This window comes from Hyperoodon ampullatus (assembly GCF_949752795.1).
Source record: "Hyperoodon ampullatus genome assembly, chromosome: X".
NCBI classification, from domain to species: Eukaryota; Metazoa; Chordata; class Mammalia; order Artiodactyla; family Ziphiidae; genus Hyperoodon; species Hyperoodon ampullatus.
This window is the reverse complement of record NC_136913.1, coordinates 43001313-43029192: the sequence shown is the minus strand read 5'-3', so window position 1 is coordinate 43029192 and position 27880 is coordinate 43001313. Positions and strand designations below refer to the sequence as shown.

The 27880-nt window shown below is 38.5% G+C and overlaps 1 protein-coding gene across 3 annotated transcripts in view; it reads right to left on the bottom strand.

The window, feature by feature from the left end:
• JADE3 (jade family PHD finger 3) overlaps positions 1-27880 on the bottom strand; it is a gene marked incomplete at both ends in the record, with an annotated part of 68561 nt that overhangs the window by 19385 nt on the left and 21296 nt on the right. For 2 of the 3 annotated variants that reach the window (XM_079727457.1, XM_079727456.1), the window contains 3 exons: positions 1398-1565; positions 6533-6744; positions 10149-10339. In XM_079727457.1, the coding sequence (XP_079583583.1) occupies positions 1398-1565; positions 6533-6744; positions 10149-10339 (571 nt within the window). Of the gene's footprint in view, positions 1-1397; positions 1566-6532; positions 6745-10148; positions 10340-16595; positions 16670-27880 lie in introns of all 3 variants that reach the window. The other variant, XM_079727455.1, reaches the window with a different exon arrangement.

Below are 27880 nucleotides of genomic sequence, written 5' to 3'. Positions count from 1 at the left end.
CATGTCTATTAGCTGGATGTTCTTAGTAAGAAAAAGAAACCACTACTCAAATTAAAAAAACAAACTGACTTCTATATCCATAAGAATACCATAGTATGTACCTAGAACTTTCAGTTTAACTTTGTGAGCTCGACTGCTAGACAGATTGGATGTTAACAAGAATAAAGGCAGGCAAGTTTTAAAGAAGAGTGAATTTCTGATACAGTATCATCGGCTCTCAATAAACTGAATTCTGCAGTCTCTCTTGTTCTGCAGTTAAAATGCTAACAAATTTGCTGGCTTGGATAGGGTTTGGGGAGCGAGAATGTGAATGAGATGTCCAAACAGATTTTTTTTTTTAAAAAAAGGGCAGCCATAGGGCTTCCCTGGTGGCGCAGTGGTTAAGAATCCGCCTGCCAATGCAGGAGACTCGGGTTCGAGCCCTGGTCCGGGAAGATCCCACATGCCGTGGAGCAACTAAGCCCGTGGGCCGCAACTATTGAGCCTGTGCTCTAGAGCCTGCGAGCCACAACTACTGAAGCCCACGCGCCTAGAGCCCATGCTCCACAACAAGAGAAGCCACCACAACGAGAAGCCTGCGCAGTGCAACGAAGAGCAGCCCCCACTCTCTGCAACTAGAGAAAGCCCATGCACAACAATAAAGACCCAACACAGCCAAAAATAAATAAATTAAAAATAAATAAATAAATAAATAAAAATAAAAAGGGCAGCCATAAAAAGTAAGAAGTAATGTCTGGAAGCCCTCAGGAAATATCAGCAACTGAAGGACCAGATTAAATAGTGAGGGGTGGCATTCTGAATGAAGAAACTCTTAAAAAATGGACTACTACTCAGCAATAGGAAGGCATGAATGTTGACACACACTGCAATATAGACTGCTAGCCAGACAGAAAAGAGTGCATACTGCATGATTCCATTTTTAGACAAAACGAAACTATAGTGATAGAAATCAAAATGGTAGTTACCCTTGGGTAATAGGGACCCAGATAAGGACTGGAAAGTGGGTATGAGGGATCCTTCTGGGATGCTCTGTGTCTTACTTCTGGGATGTCCTATGTCTTGGTCTGGGTTGTGGTGACAGATACATACATGTGTAAAAACTTATGAAACTCTACACTTAAGATTTGGTATTTTTAAGGTAGGTTTTACCTTTAAAAAATCTGCCGCTCATACCCTCTGCTCTCATCCAAATTTATCCAATACCACTGGTAGTACCACCTATAAATTAATTAGCATGGGCTCACATGCCCACTTGCAAAAGAAGGATGTGAGGGGGGTCAAGTGGAACCATTGTCACCTCAGAAACTTGGGCAGGCATGAAGCATCTCCATGAAGCCTGAGTCAGACTGAACGTTGTGGGAGAGCAAATGGCCTCACAGACCTGGATGAATTCTTACCTCTGGAATCCACAGGGCACAGCTGACGTGAGCCCATTTAGTCCCTGTCCTGGTGGTCTTCATGGCTCCACCTTTCTTTGGACATAACAGACATTGTGGATGAATGCCCAGGACACAGGAGCGACACAGCCAGCTGCCTTCTGGGACCTTGAGGATGCCGTAGCAGGCCTGGAGGCACGAGGAGGAGAGGGGGTAATGGTTAGCATCTTCTCACGGGGTCAATGTCTGCTCCGGTACACAGTCACAGAGTACCCTCCACTTTTAGGAGAAAGAGGCAAATAAGGCCAAACGAGCTCATATCCAGGATTTAGTAATTTTAAAACACTCAAAAAAAAAAGCAACTTCTAGCATCTGTTTTAAGGTCAGCATGTGTATGAGAATTAACTTTAAGGACGATAGAGTAAGACTAGAAGGAAATACACGCAAAGGTTAGCCCAACTGTTATGTGAGTTTTGTGATTACATATTTTTTTTCTTTTTTGCCTCCGTTTTCTAAAGCTTTCTCAATGATTATGTATTATAATTAGTCAGTCATATACTCACTGAACAACTTCTACATGTCATGCACTGCTGTGATCAAGAAAAAAGTGTTAAGAAATAAGCAGAATGAAACTTCTGAGGAGCAAATGAGCTGATGTTAAAGAGCCTAACAGTGCCTGCTGCATAAAAAGCACTCTCAGGAAATTGTAGCAGTTACTTGCTTGAGGTGAAGAAAAAGGGACTTATGAATGGATCCTGAATTGAACAGAATATTAGACTAATCACAATAGTCCATAATGAGTTCTTGAAGCTACTTCAAATTCCTTACAGAATGAAGTCGGACAAATAAATAAATGAATTACTGTTGGAGGTGCGAGGAGGGAGATTAGTTTGGAAAATATTTTAGATTTCCTTTTCACTATCTCTAATTTCGCCCATCCTTCCCCCCTTACTGCTCTACTCTCACCATTAGAGACTATAGCTGGGGGTCACCTGGCTCCCCATGTAGCCTAGCATACCTTCACTACTGACTGATTCACCACCGCAGCTTCAAAGCCTGTGCCTGCCCCAGAAAGTTCACCCACAGCTCAGATTCCAGTTCCAACAGTCACCATCATGCTACCCCCGCAACTGGCCCCCTTCCCAAACTCTCTCTATCCATATCACCACCATGCTTTGCAGCTTCCAGATCCAAATTCCTTGACTCTTATTATCCACTTTCCTTCATCTACTGTCCCTTGGGCTTGCTACTAATCCCTACGGAGTGGTCACTAGACTCTGACCTTCCTCTCCATCCCCACAACTGCTCCATCCAAGTCCTCATTCATGTCATGCCTGGAGTGATTTATTTCTAAATTCTCTTCCTCTCCCTTCATACCTTCAATCCTTCTATTTGGCTGCCATAGTCTTCGTACTAAAACAAAGTCTTCATACCATTGCACAGCAATAAACCCTCTAAAAGCCCCTTCTGCTCCCACCCCCAACCCCATCTAAAACCTACTTCTTGAGGCCTGTTTTGTAAGGCCAACAAGCTAAGAATGGTTTCCATATTTTTAAAGGGATGTTAAAAGAAAGAAGAATATGTCACAGGGACTATATGTGGTCCTCAAAGTCTAAAATATTTACTATCTGGCCCTTCAAAGAAAAAGCCTGCTGTTCTTCACCTCAATTCTCAGATCACTGTAGCCCCTGGGTCTGCTCCACTTCCTGACTCCCACCCTCCACTCAATGTCATTTCCCTCACCAGGTACTTAGTCGACATCATGTATTCTTCTCTACTTTAACTGTTATGTTTCATCTCCTCAGTGATACTGTAAGGTCACTGGGGGTAGGTCCTTTACCATCAATTTATCTGGAAGGTTCTCTATGCTGAGCTTGAGTAGGTGGTTTGGCAGAACAAATAAATTTCACTCAACAACTGAAGCTGGATTCCAACTAGGCTGCTGTCACAAAAGCAGGGCATCATTTTATAAGGTCCCTAGCCTTCAAAGCTTTTTCTTTCTCTGAGATCCAGAAAGTCTGCAAGGAAATGAAAGCAAGCTTTCTCCCTAAAACAGAGCCTCTTTCAGACCAGCAGAAGAAAAACCAGAAGCTGGTTCTAGGAATACCCTTTATCACCTGGCCATTTTATTGGGTAGAAAATCATTTACTGAGCTCTTGTGTAGACTTATTCCTGGTCGTAAGATCATAGAAGCTTGTATTTCATTGTAGTGGCTCTCAACTTTTTCTAGACCACAAAATGACGAAGTCTGGACTGTATATTTTTTAAAAAACTGCACACATGCACGAACATATGTTTTACATATAATTTCAAGGGGTTAATAAATTTAGTGCTAAACATTATATATATGACAGGTACAAAAACTATGAGCATGTACCTTCAGGCAAATTAAGTTAGGCCTCAGTTTGAGTGTTCAATACCTGGGCTAAGAAGCAGAAAATGGAATACATTAAGGGCCTTGGAATGGTCCCAATTTTCACACTTTTTAATGGAAAAAATTTAAATTAATTGTTAAAATCCAACGTCTATTGATGTAAAATAAACGTCTCTTCTAAAGTACTGACCGTAAGTGTATTATAGTCACAGAGGAACAAACAGTTTATATAATATGGTGGCAGTAAAGAAGAAAAATTATGTTTAATAAATATAATTGTCAACATGTCCCCAATTCTGTTGAGTAAACCAAATCTTCCAAATCATTTAAAGTCACTTTTCAGTCAACAGAGGGAGCTCTAACCTAAGTATCTCTTTAGAATTCAAGTGAACCTACTCACTTCGGAAGAATTCTCTTTTATATGAAACTTTATGTGGCATCAACATCCAGCTTTAATACATACCAGCTTATATTCTGCAAGGCCTGGCCTGGCGTTATTGTCATTTCTTTCTATGTGAGGAAAGGGCACAATTTACAGTCATTACTGGATATGTTTTCAAAGCAAAATACCTTTAGGGAGAATTATTATGCTACATTTCATTTTGTTAGTTAAAGAACCTGGAAGTAATTCATTAATATTTTGTCCCAACTGTGAAGGACAAATACAGAAAATATATACAGATGACCTTAGTACTATTACCTTCAATTCTACTAAAGATCCACAATCATTTATCTGAAAACTCTAGGGTAAGAAGCATCAGGAAATTCAGAATTGTGCATATCTTAGGAAAGTGATACAGTATATACATGGCATATTACCTAACCCCCTAATGGGACCAGGGCAGTGCCATATAATCAAATACATTAATATTTCTCTAACAAAATATATGAGTATTTTCACAAAATGGAATAAAGACTACAAATAGCCTCATATGGGGTGAGTTCTGCTACTGCCCTCAAATCAGTTTTGGTGCCAAACTTAGGTAAAAACTTGTAGTTTTCAGAGCTTTAAAATTTTGGAAATGCATAGAAGGGACTGTGGACCTGTGCTGTCAGATATTTAAGTTCGTACTTCAGTAGTAAAGATTTTCTCTCTCACTAAAGGTGAGACATAAATGCCAATAACTGGTAGAGTGAAGATACATTTTCAAAATTCACTCTAAAAGGATACAAGTAAAAGGAAGAAAGAGACCCAACTGATCACAGAATATTCTGAGTACCTTTTAATACAGAGGGTTAGGTTAGGTGGCCCATGGAACTAAAATAAAGTCTTAAGTCCTGGTTTCTCTCTATCTCCTGTATTATCTAATCATTTTAATAATTTTGTAGTCAGGATGATCCTTCTAAATTACAAATCATATCCTTCAGGGTTGACAGGACAAAACCGAAGTTCCTTAGTTTGTCAGAGGAGGCCCTTCACATGTGTCCCTTGTATCCCTCTCTACCCTCACTCTCCATGCATTCCCTACTCGACCCCACCACTCTCCACAGTTCTGAACAGCTCAGAGTTGCCTCTAACATACTTTGCCTATTCTCACTACTCTACCTGAACATGTTCTCCTCTCTGCCTGAACACACGCTGCTGTTTTTTTCTGGCATTTCCCTTTGGCCATTAAGATTCAGCTTGGATGCCACCTTCTGGATGTTATTCCCGACCCCCATCCCTCCCATGCACTTCCACAGCAGCACGGACTTCAACCTAAAAAACACTTGGCATACTATGCTAAATGGGCAGTTTCCTTGTAGACCCTACACCAGATTCTAATCTCCCTGGGGGCAAAGACCATGTCTGCCTCTTCATTACTGTATCTTCAGCATGCAGCACAGTCCTGGAACATGGATGGTGTTGCATACCTATTTGCTAGATAAATTAATGAAATGAATGAAACACACAACAGGTTCAGAAGAGTGAAAAATCACTTAGGGTAAGGGAGTTCAAGAAAGGATTCGAACTACATCTTGAAAGATACGTAAAGTTTTGTTAGCCGGAGGTGGGAGAAGGCATTTTAAATTGGTGCGGCTGAAACATGGGGACAGGACAGCATCAGGAATATTCATCACTGCCCCACTGAGTAATCTTATTTTGCTAGAGCATAGGGCTTGTGGGGGAAGAAAGGGAAAGAGCTGAAAAGAATGTGGATATCACCATCATCATTACTATTAATTAAAAAAAGTAGTGTGGTAGAGAAAGAATGACAACTAGCTGTAAGAGGTTGGGTAAAGTCACTTCACCTCTCCTGGTATTATCTGTAAAATTAAGGAGTGGGACGGTTTTTTACATTCCTAAAATTCTATGATGTTTAAAAATGGAGTAGACCTCGTTTCCTGGGAGTGGTATATTTGGGAGAGAGAGGAGAGCTCTGGGTGCCAGGATGAGGAGTCCCGACTTCCAGCTGTAGGAAGTGTAAACTCCCCAAGGTTACTGACCATGGGTGTAACCTGATGATATAACAGGGACTCCAAGGCAGAGGAGAGACTCCCAGGCAGGCAGCAAGGAGACTCCCCAGGGGACTGTAAAAGTATCGAACAAGGCAATCTCAATGGCAATGGGCATGAAGATACACAATAAAGACCTGGGTTTAGCCCCCTGGAGTAAAGTTAATAAGTCACCTTGGGGATCATAAGAAGTATTATTTCTAAAGGAATTACTGGAGAACAGCCAGGCCAAATCTTTATTTTCACCCTTAAATGCAAGCTGCTACCCAGATATGGGTGCTGGAGATGATCACTGAACTTCAGAAAGGCTGACCGTGGGGAGGTGGCGGTCTCCACTCTCACTAACCTGATGCACACAGATGTTACACTTATCACAGAACACCATATCATTCCCTTCTTCACTGTCTGGAGACCGGCACACATCACAGATCACATCTTCATCATACTCTATGCCTAGCCCTTCCTCTGTCTCAATAGCATGGTTCATATTTTCATGGCAATGGCGTTCCAGGACTTCTACTGTCTTTTCCATAAGATTCTCATCAACTGGCCCACAACCTGCACAGAAATACAAACAATCAATCAACCCATCAGTCAGCTGTCATTCCCAAATCACCTACTGTGAGCCCGGTGCAGGGGTGGGGAGATTCTAAAGGATAAAACCACCTCTTCCCTGATCTAAAACAACCAGATTTTAAAGAATCTTTTACTAGAGCTATTCTAAAATTTACTTATCATCACATATTAGTGTTTGACACATGAAAGGAAAAATACATTTCACCATATTCTTTGTAAGTTATATATACTGACCCTTTCAATTTTCTGTCCAAATCCTAGCCAGTCTCCTCCTAAATCTGTTTTCTCTCTCTCTCTCTCTCTCTTTTTTTTTGTGGCTGCGCCATGAGGCTTGTAGGATCTCAGTTCCCTGACCAGGGATTGAACCTGGAAAGCCCGGAATCCTAACCACTAGGCTACCAGGGGACTCCTCCTAATCTGTTTTCTCTTATTCCCACTGAGGGAGGACTTTCATTGGACTTTGTAATCTTGAACACTTTATAGTATAATAAAATAATTAGAATCATATAACTATTTGGATATAAATAACAATTCATTCTTAGCAAATTAGTTCCAATGAGCACATCTAATGGTTACACAAGGAAATGTTCATACAAAAAGGTATTAAGCCATAAAAGAAAATTCTAGGTACTGTATATGTGATTATACATATGAAATATTTGTTATTTGTTTTTCAAACCTGACTTTTAGAAAATCCAATAATATTTTCTAATGACAAACTATAATATAAAATAAACTTATTAGCATTCATAAAGGTCTAACTGCAAATTCTGAAATTACCTTTTTTGCCTCTTGATTCCTTTTCCTTCTATACTTTAATTTTTCTTAGCCTTCTATACATAATAACTCAACTAAAAGATTCATATGATGGCTATTGGTAACAACTAAACATTTTTCTTCTTAGGGGGACTGATGATTTTGTGAGAGCACACATATATTTATTCTAACAGCTTATAAAATCAGGAGTACTTCTCAAAGTGATCCAAAACAAATTTATCCAAATACACCACTTCATCTGCAATATAAGATCCTAAGGAACTTTGGAATTCCACATAAACTACCTTTTCAATGTTGTAGCTACTTATAAAACCAAAAACTACTCAGGTAGTATGTTTAATTTTTCCAGCCAAGACAAATTACACTTTTTTTTTTTTTCCTGGAGTGAAGGAGTATAGTGTTTGGTTATAAGAGCACTTGGATTCAAATTCCAACTTGACCTCACATTGGTTATATAAGCTTTGACAAGTTATTTACCCTCTTTAGGGCTTAGCTTCCTTATCTATAAAAATAAGGATAATAATACCAAACTCATTGATTTCTTGTGAGGCAGAGATGAGATCATGTTCATACATTGCTTAGTATAGTGACTGGTATGCAGTAAGCACTCAACTTTTAGAATTCCTTAATCTGAATAAAAAGCATGCTTAAGATAATATTGTTTTTGAAAGTTTATTTTAAGCTCTTAGAACCTTACTACAATATCATTCACTCTAAAGGAATGCTGGAGATAAGGCAATCCTCTTTTTAAAACTCATCCAAGCCTAAATGCAATGTGGTATCCTGGACGGGATCCTGGAACAGAAAAAGGTCATTAGTGGAAAAACTGGTGAAATTCCAATAAAGTCTGGAACTTAGCTAATAGTACTGTACCTGTGCTGGTTTCTTAACTTTGACAAATGTATCATGGTAAAGCGAGATGTTAACATTAGGTGAAACAAACTGCGTGAGGCGTATATGGTAACTATTAAAAATGCAACTTTTCTTGAAAGCTAAAACTATTTCAAAAAAATTTTTGAAAGCTTATTTTAAAAAAACTCATCCAAAGGGAATTAACTGCAAAATACCAAAGGGACTTTGTTATAAGGCAGTGTCATGTTGAAGGCAGCACTGTAATGACTATAGTGTATATGGATGCTGTATGGTTCATAAACACAACTGTACATTGAGCCATCGATCCACTTGATTATGCCCTCATACTCTCATTTTCCCTGTCAGTCTTTTTTTTTTTTTTGCGGTACGCGGGCCTCTCACTGTTGTGGCCTCTCCCGTTGCGGAGCACAGGCTCCGGACGCGCAGGCTCAGCGGCCATGGCTCACGGGCCTAGCTGCTCCGCGGCACGTGGGATCTTCCCGGACCGGGGCACAAACCCGTGTCCCCTGCATCGGCAGGCGGACTCTCAACCACTGCGCCACCAGGGAAGCCCTCTGTCAGTCTCTTATTCCCTTCTCTTTGTGGTTCCCACCCTAAATTTTTTTGACCCCTCTCTTTCCTCTTAGAAGGCAGAACAAGAGAAAACATAAAACAAAATGTTTTAAAAAGCAAGGAGTTAGTATTGGTTACTGGCAGAATAACTATCACCACCATGCCAAACTGGATTTAGTATAATTTTAATTTTGTATTCACATGCATTCAGATACCAACCTCAAAAGAAATAAAGAAAAAAAAGGGAAGAAAAGGAAAACCACTGATCCTTGTTGTACTAACAATGATCAGATGTGATTCAAACAAAAACAATCAAATGTATCCTTTACCATATCTCATACAGAGAGTTAAAAACCACCCAGTTTCACAGGACCACTTGGACCTAAACACTGTTTAGACTGAAGGCAGGTCAAAAAGAACTATGTGTAAGTATAAGGTGAGTTTCCTTTCAGCCTAGGATTTCTGAGCATCGTCGGTATGGTACTTTGTGGCACACGTCTACCTTAAAATTTCTACTATGTTTACTACGAGGTTTTTTATTTGCTTGTTTTTGCTTCATTCTATTCTATTTTTTGAGAGTAGCATGACAACTCTAGAACTCACTGTAGGTAGCTAAGAACTGCTTTGGGGATGTTTTGCCCTAGGCCTGCCATTCTTCTTCCAGGCAGCAAAAATACAAGTCCTACATTAAGGCATCCTGGTCACATCAACCTGTCAGTTGCAGTGGTGCTGCCTAATGCTGAAGTTGCAGTTTCTCTCCATCAGGTGGAGATGTCAGAGGTGCCACTACCCTTGGCCCTGCTCACTGATCATGGTACTTTTCAGGGCCGAACGAGGAACCAGTTTCAGAATCCTTCTCAATCAGAAGTCCAATCAGCCATGACCAATCTCACACTCAGAACTGGGAAACAGCCTTGTGAAACCTACATGCCATCCCTGATCTGTGATATTCACCATGAACAAGGAAAGACAAGGTCAGATTTAAATGTTACTGCTCTACTTCAATATATTTATGCATTTCAGGAAATGCCTCATTAAGATTAAGATTAAAGAGAAAAATAAATGAAGAGCCCAGAAAAGAAAGGAAGCCACAAAATGAAAGCAAGTTAAAACGGTCCTGACAACTTTTTAAAAAAATCACAAATCAAGTCAAGGAACAAGTTACTTGTGAGGAAACAACTTACCCATTTCTGCGAGGTCTTCATTGAGTTCCTGGAGCCAGAAGATGTCCATGTCATCTAGGTCATAGCGGCACACAGATGCCGCCAGCTCCATGATGTTGATGTAGCCAGGCTCTGCGGGCTCTGGGCTGGAGCACTGGATGTACTTCCGGGGTCGGATAAATAGGACCTCCTTTACCTTGTCGGCTACAATCCTAGAAAAGCAAAAGAAAAGACACTGATAACAATCAACAAATGACAGATTCCAGGCACTGACTGGATGGGCCCAACAGCACTCAGCCCATACAGTGGAGCTGAATGTTCTCCCTTCCCACCCTGGGGAAATCCCCTGCTCTGCCAAATGAGAGGCATGACAGATCCCTTTCTAGAAAGCAAATGGTTCTACAAATCCAGCTTTGTTATTTGCTGTGAATACTCTTACTAATAAAATGTTTCATTTACCCTTTTGGCTCCTAGGCCCTTACTACCATTCCTTCTAATAAAATGTTGCATTGTGCGTTCTTGGTGCAATGGCCACCACATTTATTTAGAAGGGGAACCAGCAGAAGGGGTGATACCTGTACAAAGGCACAGCCAGATTACATACCAAAGATATACTTTAGCTAAACTCATGATTTTCTACCATGGAGGCCATACTGGATGGTGGTAAAGAGTATAGGCTATAGACTCACACAAACCTGTTTTTTTCTGCCACTCACTCGCATGGTGATCTTGGGCAATTACTTAATTTCTACAAAGTTCAGTTTTCTTAGCTGAGAAGGATGATAATCATAAGTTATGATATAATAGTATCAAACTTATAGGGTTATTATGACGATTATATGAAATAAAATAAAGTGCTTAGTAAAGTGTATAGTAAAAAACAGATGATCAATAATGCCAGTGTTTTATTTTTGTATCTCTTATTATTTTTACTATTTGTGTAGATGAGTTAAAGCCAAGAGGCCATGGATTCATACAAACTTAAGGCATTTCTCAACCATAAATGATAGTGACTATAAGTCTGAGTCAGGATAACACAATGGGATGAAAGATTCCCATTCTTCCACCAAATTATCTAGCAGGCCTGAGCAAACCCATTATTTTCCCAAACCCCTCCTGACACTTAAGAGCCCAAGGCAAGGAAACCAAGCAAGGGAAGAAACAGAAATTTCTCATACCAATGACTCGTTCTACAATGAATGTCCTAGATACTACATGAAGCATCAGAAAATGTAACCAAGATGAAATCTGAATTATGAGTCCCTGGAAATTTTAAAGAACAGGGTAGGCCACCTAAAAAAGAGAGAAAGGGGGTAATCAAAGAGGAAATCAAAAAATACCTAGAAACAAATGACAATGAAAACACAATGAACCAAAACCTACGGGATGCAGCAAAAGCAGTTCTAAGATGGAAGTTTACAGCAATACAATTCTACCTCAAGAAACAAGAAACATCTCAAATAAACAACCTAACCTTACACCTAAAGCAATTAGAGAAAGAAGAACAAAAAAACCCCCGAAGTTAGCAAAGGAAAGAAATCATAAGGATCAGATCAGGAATAAATGAAAAAGAAATGAAGGAAACAATAGCTAAGATCAATAAAACTAAAAGATGGTTCTTTGAGAAGATAAACAAAGTTGATAAACCATTAGCCAGACTCATCAAGAAAAAAGGGAGAGGACTCAAATCAGTAGAATTAGAAATGAAAAGGGAGAAGTAACAACTGACACTGCAGAAATACAAAGGATCATGAGAGATTACTACAAGCAACTCTATGCCAATAAAATGGACAACCTGGAAGAAATGGACACATTCGTAGAAAAGCACAACCTTCTGAGACTGAATCAGGAAGAAACAGAAAATATAAACAGACCAATCACAAGCACTGAAATTGAGACTGTGATTAAAAATCTTCCAACAAACAAAAGCCCAGGACCAGATGGCTTCACAGGCGAATTCTGTCAAACACTTAGAGAAGAGCTAACACATATCCTTCTCAAACTCTTCCAAAATATAGCAGAGGGAGGAATACTCCCAAACTCATTCTATGAGGCTACCATCACCCTGATACCAAAACCAGACAAACATGTCACAAAGAAAGAAAACTACAGGCCAATATCACTGATGAACAGAGATGCAAAAATCCTCAACAAAATACTAGTAAACAGAATCCAACAGCACATTAAAAGGATCATATACCATGATCAAGTGGGGTTTATCCCAGGAATGCAAGGATTCTTCAATATACACAAATCAATCAATGTGATACACCACATTAACAAATCGAAGGATAAAAACCATATGATCATCTCAACAGATGCAGAAAAAGCTTTTGACAAAATTCAACACCCATTTATGATAAAAACTCTCCAGAAAGTAGGCACAGAGGGAACTTACCTAAACATAATAAAGGCCATATATGACAAACACACAGCCAACATCGTTCTCAGTGGTGAAAAACTGAAACCATTTCCACTAAGATCAGGAACAAGACAAGGTACCCACTCTCACCACTATTATTCAACATAGTTTTGGAAGTTTTAGCCACAGCAATCAGAGAAGAAAAAGAAATAAAAGGAATCCAAATCAGAAAAGAAGAAGTAAAGTTGTCACTGTTTGCAGATGACATGATACTATACATAGAGAATCCTAAAGACTCTACCAGAAAACTACTAGAGCTAATCAATGAATGTGATAAAGTTGCAGGATACAAAATTAATGCACAGAAATCTCTCATATTCCGATACACTAATGTAGAAAAATCTGAAAAAGAAATTAAGGAAACACTCCCATTTACCACTGCAACAAAAAGAATAAAATACCTAGGAATAAACCTACCTAAGGGGACAAAAGACCTGTATGCAGAAAACTATAAGACACTGATGAAAGAAATTAAAGATGATACAAACAGATGGAGAGATACACCATGTTCTTAGATTGGAAGTATCAACATTGTGAGAATGACTATAACACCCAAAGCAATCTACAGATTCAATGCAATCCCTATCAAACTACCACTGGCATTTTTCACAGAACTAGAACAAAAAATTTCACAATTTGTATGGAAACACAAAAGACCCCGAATAGCCAAAGCAATCTTGAGAAAGAAAAACGGAGCTGGAGGAATCAGTCTTCCAGACTTCAGACTATACTACAAAGCTACAGTAATCAAGACAGTATGGTACTGGCACAAAAACAGAAATACAGATCAATGGAACAGAATAGAAAGCCCAGAGATAAACCCACACACATATGGTCACCATATCTTTGATAAAGCATGCAAGAATATACAGTGGAGAAAAGACAGCCTCTTCAATAAGTGGAGCTGGGAAAACTGGACAGCTACAGGTAAAAGAATGAAATTAGAACACTCCCTAATACCATACACAAAAATAAACTCAAAATGGATTAGAGACCAAAATGTAAGGCCAGACACTATCAACTCTTAGAGGAAAACATAGGCAGAACACTCCATGACATAAATCACAGCAAGATCCTTTTTGACCCACCTCCTAGAGAAATGGAAATAAAAGCAAAAATAAACAAATGGGACCTAATGAAACTTAAAAGCTTTTGCACAGCAAAGGAAATCATAAACAAGACGAAAAGACAGCCCTCAGAATTGGAGAAAATATTTGCAAATGAAGCAACTGACAAAGGATTAATCTCCAAAATATACAAGCATCTCAATATCAAAAAACAAACAAACAAGCCAATCCAAAAATGGACAGAAGACCTAACTAGACATTTCTCCAAAGAAGATATACAGATTGCCAACAAATACATGAAAGAATGCTCAACATCACTAATCATTAGAGAAATGCAAATCAAAACTCCAGTGAGGTATCACCTCACACCGGTCAGAATGGCCATCATCAAAAAATCTACAAACAATAAATGCTGGAGAGGGTGTGGAGAAAAGGGAACCCTCTTGCACTGTTGGTGGGAATGTAAATTGATACAGCCACTATGGAGAACAGTATGAAGGTTCCTTAAAAAACTAAAAATAGAACTACCATACGACCCAGCAATCCCACTACTGGGCATATATCTGGAGAAAACCATAATTCAAAAAGAGTCATGTACCACAATGTTCACTGCAGCACTATTTACAATAGCCAGGACATGGAAGCAACCTAAGTGTCCATCGACAGATGAATGGATAAAGAAAATTGGGGACATATACACAGTGGACTATTACTCAGCCATAAAAAGAAACAAAATTGAGTTATTCGTAGTGAGATGGATGGACCTAGAGTCTGTCATACAGAGTGAAGTCAGAAAGAGAAAAACAAATACCGTATGCTAACACATGTATATGGAATCTAAACAAAGAAAAAGAGAAAAAAAAGGGTCTGAAGAACCTAGAGGCAGGACAGGAATAAAGATGCAGACGTAGAGAATTGACGTGAGGACATGGGGAGGGGGAAGGGTAAGCTGGGACGAAGTGAAAGAGTGGCATGGACTTATGTATACTACCAAATGTAAAACAGATAGCTAGTGGGAAGCAGCCGTATAGCACAGGGAGATCAGCTCAGTGCTTTGTGACCACCTAGAGGGGTGGGATAGGGAGGGTAGGAGAGAGATTCAAGAGGGAGGAGATATGGGGATATATGTATTTGTATAGCTGATTTACTTTGTTATAAAGCAGAAACTAACAGACCATTGTAAAGCAATTATACTCCAATAAAGATGTTAAAAAATTTATAATAAATAAGAGAGAAAGGGACTTCTCTGGTGGCGCAGTGGTTAAGAATCCACCTGCCAATGCAGGGGACACGGGTTTGAGCCCTGGTCTGGGAAGATCCCACATGCCGTGGAGCAACTAACCCCGTGCGCCACATCTACTGAGCCTGCCTCTAGAGCCTGCGAGCCATAACTACTGAGCCCATGTGCCACAGCTACTGAAGCCCACGCGCCTAGAGCCTGTGCTCCGCAACAAAGAGAAGCCACCACAATGAGAAGCCCGCGAACCGCAATGAAGAGTCACTCTGGGTCTCTGAAACTAGTGAAAGCCCACGCGCAGCAATGAAGACCCAACACAGCCAAAAATAAATTAACAAATTAATTAATTAAAAATAAAAAAGAGGGAAAGAAATAGATATATGTGTCATCATAAAATAATGAAAATTGTTTCTCTGGAAGGCTTCTGGAGCTTCTGGAATTACTATGTATGTACAAGGATTCATAAAGATAAATGTATTCATAAGAATACATATAAATATATACAGAGGCATAGTCCACCCTGTAATTTTAGATTGAATATTTCCTCCTAAGCATTCTTCCAAAAGGTTATGATTCCAAATAATGCATGTGGAATAAAGTGAGTAACTACACACATTTGCATATTTTAATTTTTCTACCATATGGGGTTTTTAAAAGCCAACAACAACAAAGTATTTGAGGAAAAAAGTGGAACTCTAAATATTAATTGAAGTTAAAAATTTGGGAACTGCTATCGGAGGCCTGCTTCCAACTGAAATGAACCCAACCGAAAAGGACAAGACATGCATATGAATTCTCCAGAGACCAAGAGATTAAATATGCTGTGCTTTTTGGTGCATGGCTTATGAGGTAATTATAGAATATCTAAGTTTTTTCAAGATTTATCTTTTTCTAAAAGGAAGAATATTTTGCTTAATTATTCATCTTAATTGCCTCAAATTCTATGTGGAACAAGGTAGACTATAAATATTCTTGATTTAAACTAATACATTTATTAAGCTTCTGGAAGAAAACAAAGGGGAATATCTTTATGACCTCGGGATAGACAAAGATATTTTAAATAAGACAGAAAAACCATTAACCTCCAAGACTGAAAAACGTGTTTATCAACAATGTATAATAAACTTTTACAAATCAATTAGAAAACAACAGAGAAGTCAATTAAAAACTGGGCAAAAACCCTGAATAGACACTTCACAAATAAGGCTATCCAGATGGCGGTTCTTGACCTCATGAGTTAACACGGAAATGCAAATTGAAATCATAATCACCATTACCTGCCAGAATGGCTAAACTTGAAAAGACTGACCAAAAGTTGAAGATACTAAGTGCTTGTAAGGAAATGGAGCAAATCGACCACTGCTGCTGGGAGTGTGAATTGGTACAATCATTTTGGCAAACTATTTGGCAGATATTATGGCTGAACATGTGCATACCTTATGACCTAGGAAACCCACTCCTAGGAATATACTTAACAAAAAAGTACACATATGTATCCTAAAAGATGTATAAAAATGTCCATATTAGCATTTTTCATAATAGCTGAAAACTGAAAGCAACCCAAATATCTATCAAAAGCAGAATGGATAAATAAAATGTGGTATATCACACAATGGAATATGACACAGAAGTGAAACTTAAGGAAATGCTCCATGCAATAGCATGGATGAATCTCACAAACATAATGATGAACAAAACAATCCAGTCTCAGTATGAAGGTTAAAAACTGGCAAAACTGTCACCTATGGTGAAGGAAGTCAGTGGGGAGGAGCAGAAGGAGGGCTTCTGGGGTGCTGGTAATGTTCTCTTTCTTGATCTGGGTGCCAGTTAAGCAAGTGTATTTAATTCATGAAAACTGAGTTATACAGTTATGCATTAGTTATCTTTCTGTGTGTATATTATATTTCAATGCAAAATTTATAACAATGATGATGTTATCTCACTCATCTTTCATATGTATCTTGAACTAAAGGTCTGAATCTAAGGACTGAGCCTACGACAATAAAAAAAATTATAGGCCAAAACAGTAATACCAAAGGCAAGGAAATGCATGGGTAAAAGGTGGTTAATACACACTCACAAGGAGAAATTCTTATAACGATAGAGGGAAGGTCTATGAGAATAAATGAAAAAATATTACTTTGGGGTTTTGTAAAATGCAGCTTTAACATCTTCAGGTACACATAACATTGCTATAGCTGGACGAAATCCCAGGATCATCTCTCAGTGATTTTCTTCTCTGGCCACTATACACTTGGTAGAGGGACACTCTTTGAATGGTCACTAGACCACTGAACAAATCAGCAAAAGCTCACAAGCCTAGAGATATGAGCAATTTTGTTAGAGTAATGTAGTAAGTGCAGTTTTCAATTTGGATGCTTGAGTGTAAACGAATGCTGTAGTAACTTTCTGGATGACTGATTTTGGTGAAAGGACCCACAACCACACCTGCTTAGCCTCATAGAAAGAAAGCCTATCCACCTGCTCCTCAGGGTAGGTCAGCTACCTCTAGCCCATGTGAACACTCCTGTTGACACTGAGGAGGCAAAAAAAAGAAGCTGCAACCACTCTAAGCCGACCTACAGCCTCTTCCAGAGTCTTATGCACAGTGAGTCCTCAGTGTCTTCAGTTGATCTAAATATTTAACAGGTAGAGACTATGCTTCATTTCCTAATGAGTGGATCAGAATCATCTGTGAATAGCACAGAAATTGCACAAATACCACAACATCATGGATTTTTTAAAGGCTTGAAATAAGTGCCTTAAAAGCTAACTAAACAGGAGGCCCTTATAATAATATCTCTAGGAGTAGTTTCCCAAGATGCCCCTTGTTAATCTTGCCACTCTGCTTCTCTACAAGACTCCATGCCTCATTTATGAAACAAAAGACAATTACAACCTCTGTGACAGATGGTATTTTAAAAATTCCACACGCTCTTCTACAATGTGACTCTCCCACTGCCCCATCAAGTGGTGAAGTCTATTTCCCTTCCTTTTGAATCAGGAAGGGCATGTGACTGTTTCCACCAATAGAATACAGCAGAAGTGGTGCTATGAGAATTGCAAGGCTGGGTCATAAAAGGGAAAACAGCTTCATCTTTTTGCTGGGACACGTGCATGTGGACCCCTGTGTCTGAGCACTGTAGAGAGTCTGCTTATGCTGAGGTTGTCATGCTATGAGGAAGCCAAACCAAATGGAGAGGCCATGTGCAATCTCTATGTCATCCCAGCCCAGGTGGCAGACATGTTAGTGAAAGCCTTTAGATGATTCCAGCCCCCAGCCGCTGAGATACCCCCAAACTTCCAAGTCTTCCCAGATGAGGCCCTAGACATAGGAGAACAGAGACTAGCCATCCCCACTGTGCCCTGTCTGAATTCCTGACCCACAGAACCTATAAGTATAAAAACATGGTTGCTTGATGCTAAGTTTGGGGGCAACAGTAACTGGAAAAACAATTTATACAGCAATAGCAACTGGAAAAGCTACCAAAAGACTGCTTTAAACTTTAAATAAGATAAATGTGTGTATAAAAGTGCTCTTTATTGATTCTCATAATTGAAAGCAAAATGGTAGGCTGCTGCTGCCTAAAATGGAATGGGAAAGGAGGTGTGTGAAGAGTGGGGCAAGGAGAGTGGGGGAGGTGAGAGAAGCATGATGATGAAATATAGCAGTGGAGTGGGAGGCAGGCTTGTGCTCCCATTTATCATTAGGGGCCATTCTTCCTTTGACTTACTATATGACATCTGATATATTTTGAAAAGTAGAACCAAGGGGATCTCCTTTGATACTGAATATGGGGTATGAGGCAATGAAGAATCAAAGGTGACTCTAGGAATTTTGGCCTGAAAGACTGAACGGGAAGAATGAATCTGCTATTAGTTAAACGTAGAAAATTACAGGTGGAACTAGTTTGGGAAGAACATCACTAGTTCAGTTTGGGACACTTTAAGTCTGAGATGTCTATTGGACATCCAAGTGGAAACATTGCATTGGTGGTTAAATATTTGAGTCTGGAGTTTAGTGAAGAAAGTACTGCTCTCCATAACCCAGTTAGTCCAACATTTACATTCCAAGGAGAACCAGGCCTCTCTGGATATCTAATCATCCTCTCTTCCAGTATCACTAATGACTCAGAAGTATATGATAATATATTGTTAAGTGAGAAAAGCAAGTTACAGAATGTTCCCATTTATTTGTACATACATATGTACATGTTGTATAAGCATATATATTATACAGTTAATATTTGTATTCTGATTATTTTTGTTTTTACAGTAAGTCAATAATTCATCTACAATTTAAAAATCATATACACATACATGATAAATATAACATTAACCACTTATGTGTAATATAACTTATAATGCATGCTTCCTTTTAACCAAACATGAAGCGTTGCTTTCCTTCCATTGGAACCTTACTGTGAAAGAAACTAATTTAAATATACAAATGAACACAAAACAAAACAAAAACTATCTGAAACTTGTTTATCATTGACGAGCATCAAAATCATCCATGGTCTACCTAAAAAACATGTAATGGGGTTAACATCATCTTTATTTGTTGAACTTACTTCAAAAAATTCCTTGTGGTAATGAAAAGGCTTATTTAAACAGCTGTAACTTACAGCACAAGGTGGTTCCATTTCAGAATTCTCTGTACCCCTCCCCTCAATCACCGCATATATGCACTACACTACCCTAAACTAAGGGACAAGAGAATAGCAGAAAGGATAATGGAACAGAAAGGAAAACCTAACCTGAAAGCTGGAACAAAAACTCTAAAAGGATTTGCTCCACCTACTCTGTTGTATCTTTTTTCACCCCTTTTCAGTTTTAGCACCCAAGAATCAGGTCAATTAATTTATATACATCCAAAATTACTTCTGTAAGTTCATTAGGAAATAAAATTCTGAAGCATTTTGATAATCTTGTGGATTAGGTAATAAATAAAAAGCAAGTGCTTAGTTTTACTAGTATTTAAGTTTCTCTAGCTGATTGATTAATCTCTCTGTAGGCAATAAGACAAGTAACTCAAATACAAACATTACAAATATTACTATTGTGATGGATTGAAGATAGTCACAAATCCTTTGATAGTCCTTCTGTTGAGAGGTAGGGTCTATTTCCCTCCCCTTCAGTCTGGGAGCTCTCTGCAACTGCTCTAACAAAATATGGTGGAAGTAATACTGTGACATTTTCTGAGCACAGGCCTTAAGACTGGCACCTTCCACTTCTTTTTTTTTTAACCAAAATTATAATTATTATAATTGTGGGATTATCACACATAAATGCATTTATATTTACTGTAGAAGAAACTGTACATTTTCAAGATTGCTTTGAATTCAGCTAAATTTGGTAACAAAATGTTGTTACCTAAAATGAGTGTCAATATTCCTTTGATCTCAACTACAGAGTCAAGTAATCCCCTAGGGAAAACAGACTGAAGTTCAATGCTTACACATAAAAAATTCAGGGGATTTGGGCTTTGAAGAGTATGAGGTTTTTGTTGTCTTGACTAGTGCTTCTAGATTTTTAGTAAGACTTTTCCATTCTCTACTTTCTCTTTATGTTTGATATACAATCTAATGCTTGTGAGTATTTTCAAAGATTTGTTAGTTTTAAATTTCTTGTAAATCTGATAATCAAACTTCATTTATATTGATTTCTTAGAAAAAAAAATTCTATCCAGGTTCAAGCAGAACAGTAAAAATGAGCTAGTAACAGTCTTTTTTTGCCATAATATTGGACTTTGCATATTATTTTAAAATTATATAGTTTCCAAAAAGAATGGCACCCTTATTCCCTCCTTTGCTCCCAAAAGAAGTTAGCTAAACATCTAGATTTTCATAAATTGCAAAAAGTGAGGCACAGAAGCTAATTATGCTTAAAAAAACAGTATGTAAATAATTTATCTGGCTTATACCAACATTTTCATATTCTGGATCTGACAGTTTTGTGTAAGCAGTAAAGTTAGTGTTGTCTCCTCCTAATTAATGTAGAATTAAAAAAATTTTTTTAATGTCATTTATTAAAAAAAAGTCATTTATTAAACAGACTAAAAATGAGAGGTCGGGTGGGAAGGAAAAGCAGGAGTTGAGGACACAAGTGTCTAGGCTGACTCTCAGTTTCCTTTTTGATAATTTTTAAAAAACATGGAATTCCTTCTCTACTTTGTGTTGTCTGAGAACCACTATGGTTTTGTAAAGCCTATAACAGTAATTACATTTAATCACCATGAGTACATTTAGTTTTAAGCCTATAAATACTATGTTAGTAACACTAAACTACCTCCATTGGCTTATTTGTATAAAGAAAAGTATATATTTATATTCTTACAAAGTTAACACAGAGGGCTGAGGAAAGGGAACAAGAAGCAGTGTTTAATCACAGTTTCTCTGGACTCAATAACCAGACTGGGGTCTTGCTCAAGCCACCTGGTCAAGCAGTGTCTGAGGAAGAGTCATAGGAGGCAGCAGTGTCTGAGGAAGAGTCATAGGAGGCAGAGATGATGAAATTGCCGCTGCTGGAGTGGCACCTTCCACTTCTTATCACTTAGAAAACTCACTCTTGGAGTCCAGGGCTGCCAGGTAAGAAGTCAGACTATCCTGACCATGTGGACAGGTCCTAAGACTAAATGGGAATCTGGGCAGTACAGATCATAGCATCAACTACAGCGTTACAGGGGTGAATAAAAGCAGTGAGGTTCTGGGACTTCCCTGGTGGCACAGCAGTTAAGACTCTGAGCTCCCAATGCAAGGGGCCTGGGTTCGATTCATGGTCAAGAAACTAGATCCCACATGCATGCCACAACTAAGAGTTCACATGCCACAACTAAGGAGCCAGTGAGCTTCAACTAAAGGAGCCTGCAAGCCGCAACTAAGGAGCCCACCTGTCACAACTAAGGAGCCCCCCTGTCACAACTAAGACCAGGCACAACCAAAATAAATAAATAAATCAATAATCAGTAAGGTTCCTCCGAGACTGAACCGGGAAGAAAGAGAAAATATAAACAGACCAATCACAAGCACTGAAATTGAGACTGTGACTAAAAATCTTCCAACAAACAAAAGCCCAGGACCAGATGGATTCACAGGCAAATTCTATTAAACATTTAGAGAGGACCTACCACCTATCCTTCTCAAACTCTTCCAAAATATAGCAGAGGGAGGAACACTCCCAAACTCATCCTACGAGGCCACCATCACCCTGATACCAAAACCAGACAAAGATGTCACAAAGAAAGAAAACTACAGGCCAATATCACTGATGAACAGAGATGCAAAAATCCTCAACAAAATACTAGTAAACAGAATCCAACAGCACATTAAAAGGATCATATACCATGGTCAAGTGGGGTTTATCCCAGGATTGCAAGGATTCTTCAATATACGCAAATCAATCAATGTGATACACCATATTAACAAATCAAAGGATAAAAACCATATGATCATCTCAACAGATGCAGAAAAAGCTTTTGACAAAATTCAACACCCATTTATGATAAAAACCCTCCAGAAAGTAGGCACAGAGAGAACTTACCTAAACATAATAAAGGCCATATATGACAAACCCACAGCCAACATCGTTCTCAATGGTGAAAAACTGAAACCATTTCCACTAAGATCAGGAACAAGACAAGGTGCCCACTCTCACCACTCTTATTCAACATAGTTTTGGAAGTTTTAGCCACAGCAATCAGAGAAGGAAAAGAAATAAAAGGAATCCAAATCAGAAATGAAGAACTAAAGCTGTCACTGTTTGCAGATGACATGATGCTATACATAGAGAATCCTAAAGACTCTACCAGAAAACTACTAGAGCTAATCAATGAATGTGATAAAGTTGCAGGATACAAAATTAATGCACAGAAATCTCTCACATTCCTATACACTAATGATGAAAAATCTGAAAGTGAAATCAAGAAAACACTCCCATTTACCACTGCAACAAAAAGAATAAAATACCTAGGAATAAACCTACCTAAGGAGACAAAAGACCTGTATGCAGAAAACTATAAGACACAGATGAAAGAAATTAAAGATGATACAAACAGACAGAGAGATATACCATGTTCTTAGATTGGAAGAATCAACATTGTGAAAATGACTATACCATCCAAAGCAATCTACAGATTCAATGCAATCCCTATCAAACTACCACTGGCATTTTTCACAGAACTAGAACAAAAAATTTCACAATTTGTATGGAAACACAAAAGACCCCGATCAGCCAAAGCAATCCTGAGAAAGAAAAACGGAGCTAGAGGAATGAGGTTACCAGACTTCAGACTATACTACAAAGCTACAGTAATCAAGACAGTATGGTACTGGCATAAAAACAGAAATATAGATCAACGGAACAGGAAAGAAAGCCCAGAGATAAACCCACGCACATATGGTCACCTTATCTTTGATACAGGAAGCAAGAATATACAGTGCAGAAAAGACAGCCTCTTCAATAAGTGGTGCTGGGAAAACTGGACAGCTACATGTAAAAGAATGAAATTAGAACACTCCCTAACACCATACACAAAAATAAACTCAAAATGGATTAAAGACCTAAATGTAAGGCCAGACACTATAAAACTCTTAAGAGGAAAATATAGGCAGAACACTCTATGACATAAATCAGAGCAAGATCCTTTTTGACCCACCTCCTAGAGAAATGGAAATAAAAACAAAAATAAAATGGGACCTAATGAAACTTCAAAGCTTTTGCACAGCAAAGGAAACCATAAACAAGATGAGAAGACAACCCTCAGAATGGGAGAAAATATGCAAACAAAGCAACTGACAAAGGATTAATCTCCAAAATATACAAGCAGCTCATGCAGCTCAATATAAAAAAAAACCAAACAAGCCAATCCAAAAATGGGCAGGAGACCTAAATAGCCACTTCTCCAAAGAAGATAGACAGATTGCCAACAAACACATGAAAGGATGTTCAACATCACTAATCATTAGAGAAATGAAATCAAAACTCCAGTGAGGTATCACCTCACACCGGTCAGAATGGCCATCATCAAAAAATCTACAAACAATAAATGCTGGAGAGGGTGTGGAGAAAAGGGAACCCTCTTGCACTGTTTGTGGGAATGTAAATGGATACAGCCATTATGTAGAACAGTATGGAGGTTCCTTAAGAAATAGAACTGCCATATCACCCAGCAATCCCACTACTGGGCATATACTCGGAGAAAACCGTAATTCAACAAGAGTCATGTACCACAGTGTTCATTGCAGCACTATTTACAATAGCCAAGACATGGAAGCAACCTAAGTGTCCATCAACAGATGAATGGATAAAGAAGATGTGGGACATATATACAATGGACTATTATTCAGCTATAAAAAGAAATGAAATTGAGTTATTTGTAGTGAGGTGGATGGACCTAGAGTCTGTCATACAGAGTGAAGTAAGTCAGAAAGAGAAAAACAAATACCGTATGCTAACACATATATATGGAATCTAAGAAAAGAAAAATGGTTCTGAAGAACGTAGGGGCAGGACAGGAATAAAGACACAGATGTAGAGAATGGACTTGAGGACACGGGAAGGGAGAAGGGTAAGCTGGGATGAAGTGAGAGAGTGGCATTGACATATATACACTGCTAAATGTAAAACAGATAGCTAGTGGGAAGCAGCTGCATCGCACAGGGAGATCAGCTCGGTACTTTGTGACCACCTAGAGGGGTGGGATAGGGAGAGTGGGAGGGAGACACAAGAGGGAGGGGGATATGGGGACATATGTATATGTATAGCTGATTCACTTTTTTATACAGCAGAGACTAACACACCAGTGTAAAGCAATTATACTCCAATAAAAATGTTAAAAAAGAAATCAGTAAAGTTCTTATGCTCATGTAGCTTTGAGTTTGTAATACCACTACCAACGAGTAACAGAGAAATGCTAATGTGTTCACCAAACCCTGTTTCTTTTTCCATCTAGGCACATAGCAAGACTGCATTCCCCAGTATCCTTTGCAGTTATGTGGGCCATGTGAATGAGTTCTGGCTAATGGCGTATGTGTGGATAATCCACTTCAAAGCCTAGCCCCCCTCCAAATCTACCTGTATAACCCTCCATACTGCCTTTTCTTTTCCTGCAGACTGGATTTAGAAGTTTGGGGGTGGAAAAGGGAGTGGAAAAAACCTGGCAGACAGAGGAGTCACTCATAAAAAGAGCCTGAGTCCCTGAATGCCTATGTCGGGCAGAGATGACCCACATCCCAAACCCACACTGGATGGAGACATGTGCAAAAAATAAAACCTTCACTGTGTTAAGATGCTGAGACTTTCGGAGATGTTTGTTATAGCAGTTGGCCTATCCTAATACATACATAATGGTAAAAAATTATTTCCCAATATTTTCATGTATGTTTCCACTTAAGTAACTATTTTGTTACATTAGATTCATTCTTAAATTTCTCTAACAGATTTATATTTTAGAATATTTTCTCCAGAGATATCCATCAGTAGAAAATAACTAACCAATGAGGTTTTAATTTTACTAAAACTAACATGGAGGAGTCAACCCAAAATAATACATTAAAAGATTTTTGTTTTTACATTCTGATACTTTTCATATGCTATTGTGAACTGCTATAACACTCTTTATTAAAAATATTTAGCACAGGTTTCCCTGGTGGCACAGTGGTTAAGAAGTCACCTGCCAATGCAGGGGACATGGGTTCGAGCCCTGGTCCAGGAATATCCCACATGCCATGGAGCAACTAAGCCCGTGTGCCACAACTACTGAGTCTGCACTCTAGAGCCTGTGAGAAACTACTACGCTCATGCGCCACAACTACTGAAGCCCATGCGCCTAGAGCCCATGCTCCGCAACAAGAGAAGCCACCACAATGAGAAGCCCGTGCACTGCAAAGAAGAGTAGCCCCTGATTGCCTCAACTAGAGAAAACCCATGTGCAGCAACAAAGACCCAATGCAGCCAAAAATAAAATAAATTAAAAAAAATTTATCACAAAATCAAGGAATGTCATCATGCTTTTAATGCACACTGACAATTTTTTAAATTTGGAAGGCAGGAAGAATTTTTACAATTGAATAATTATTAGTGAACATTTATTTTTATATGAAGGTAATACACTATCGTTATTTTAAATCTAAAAGCAATCATTGCAAGGGTTTTCTATGAAACATTTACATTTGTTTAGATTTGGCAGTTATGTCAGAAGAAAATACTTTTATTTGTGGCTTTTGAGAATAAAGCTACGTCTTTTAATTTCAAAAACTATCTAAGTATTCTCTCAATAGTGTAAATAACCAAACTTTTACCAGGCACCTCCTTAACTTCTACAAAATTTGTAATCTATGAAAAAAAAACAACAAAGACATAAAAAAGAAGCACTAACATAACAAGTTGTAAAATTAACCAGTAAAAAAGGAACATATATGGTATTTTCCCATATAGTGGGAAAAAGTAACATATTTGGATAGAGTGAAGCATAAAGTAGAGAAATTAGCATCTCAGTTCAAAGTAGGAAAAACTTTTGAAAAGTCACCTTGGTAGATTTGTGAAAGGGGATTTAAAAAGATGGAACTGGGATTTCTTGGTGATTCAAGAACTGTGTTTTCTTTCATAGCAGCCTGGTGGAACCAGGTGGGTAAGGTTGGGATATAGTGTCCATTGCTTTCAAAACAGAAGCTGCTCAACAGATGGAGCTGGGATACATGGATATCCACAAGCAAAAGAATGAAGTTAGACCCCTAACACCTCATGCTATACACAAAGATTAACTTAAATGGATCAAAGACCCAAATGTAAGAGTTTTATAAAACTACAGAATTCTTAGGAGAAAACATAGGTATAAAACTTCATGATCTTGGTTTAGGCAATGATTTCTTAGATATGACACCAAAAGGGCAAGCAGCCAAAAGAAAAAAAATAGATAACCTGAACTTCATCAAAATTAAAAACTTTTGCATCTCAAAGGACACCATCATTGAAGTGAAAAGACAACCCATAGAAAGGGAGAAATGATTTGCAAATCATATATCTGATAAAAAACCTGTATCTAGGGACCTCCCTGGTGGTCCAGTGGTTAAGACTTTGTACTCCCAATGCAGGGGGCCTCGGTTCGATTCATGGTCAGGGAACTAGATCCCGCATGCTGCCACTAAGAGCCTGCACACTGCAACTAAAAGATCCCACATGCCGCAACTAAAGATCCTGAACGGGGCAACGAAAATCCCGCGTGCCGCAACTAAGATCCGGTGCAGCCAAATAAATAAATAGATAAATATTTTAAAAAAACCCTAGACTATGTAAAGAACTTTTACAATTCAACAATAAAAAGACAAATAGCCCAGTTTTTCTAACGGGCAAAAGATGTGAAAAATTTCTCCAAAGAAGAGATATATATATGAGGTATGCATTGAAGCACCAAGTAAAAATGGGATATTCTAGAACTGCTGGTCAGGGGACTTTGTCACCCTTTTCACTAAAGGGTTAGATTTTCAGCAGCCAAAGGCAGCCATTCCAAAGTGAATGTGATAGAACATAAAGAGGTGAACTGAGATGATTCACTTTGCAGTTTGAACAGTAGTGTTCCACAGGAAGGGAAAAAAGATCAACCTTGTATTTTTCTGACCACATAAAGGTTTCTTCTCTTTGTAATAAAGTAGAAAAGCTCTCTTCCCAAAAGAATATACAACTGGTTAATAAGCACATGAAGAAAAGATGCTCAACATCATTAGCCATCAAGCAAATGCAAATCAAAACCACAATGAGATATACTTCATACCTACTAGGATGGCTACAATAAAAAATACAGACAATAACAAGTGTTGGTTAGGATGTGGAGAAAATGGAATCCTCATACAATGCTGGTAGGAATGTACAGTTGATCTCTGAGCAAGACAGGGGTAATGGGCACTGACACTTCATGCAGTCAAAAATTCACATATAGTTTACAGTTGGCCCTCCACATCCATGGTTCTGGACCTGTGGATTCAACCACCCACAGACTGTGTAGTACCGTAGTATTTACTATTGAAAAAAA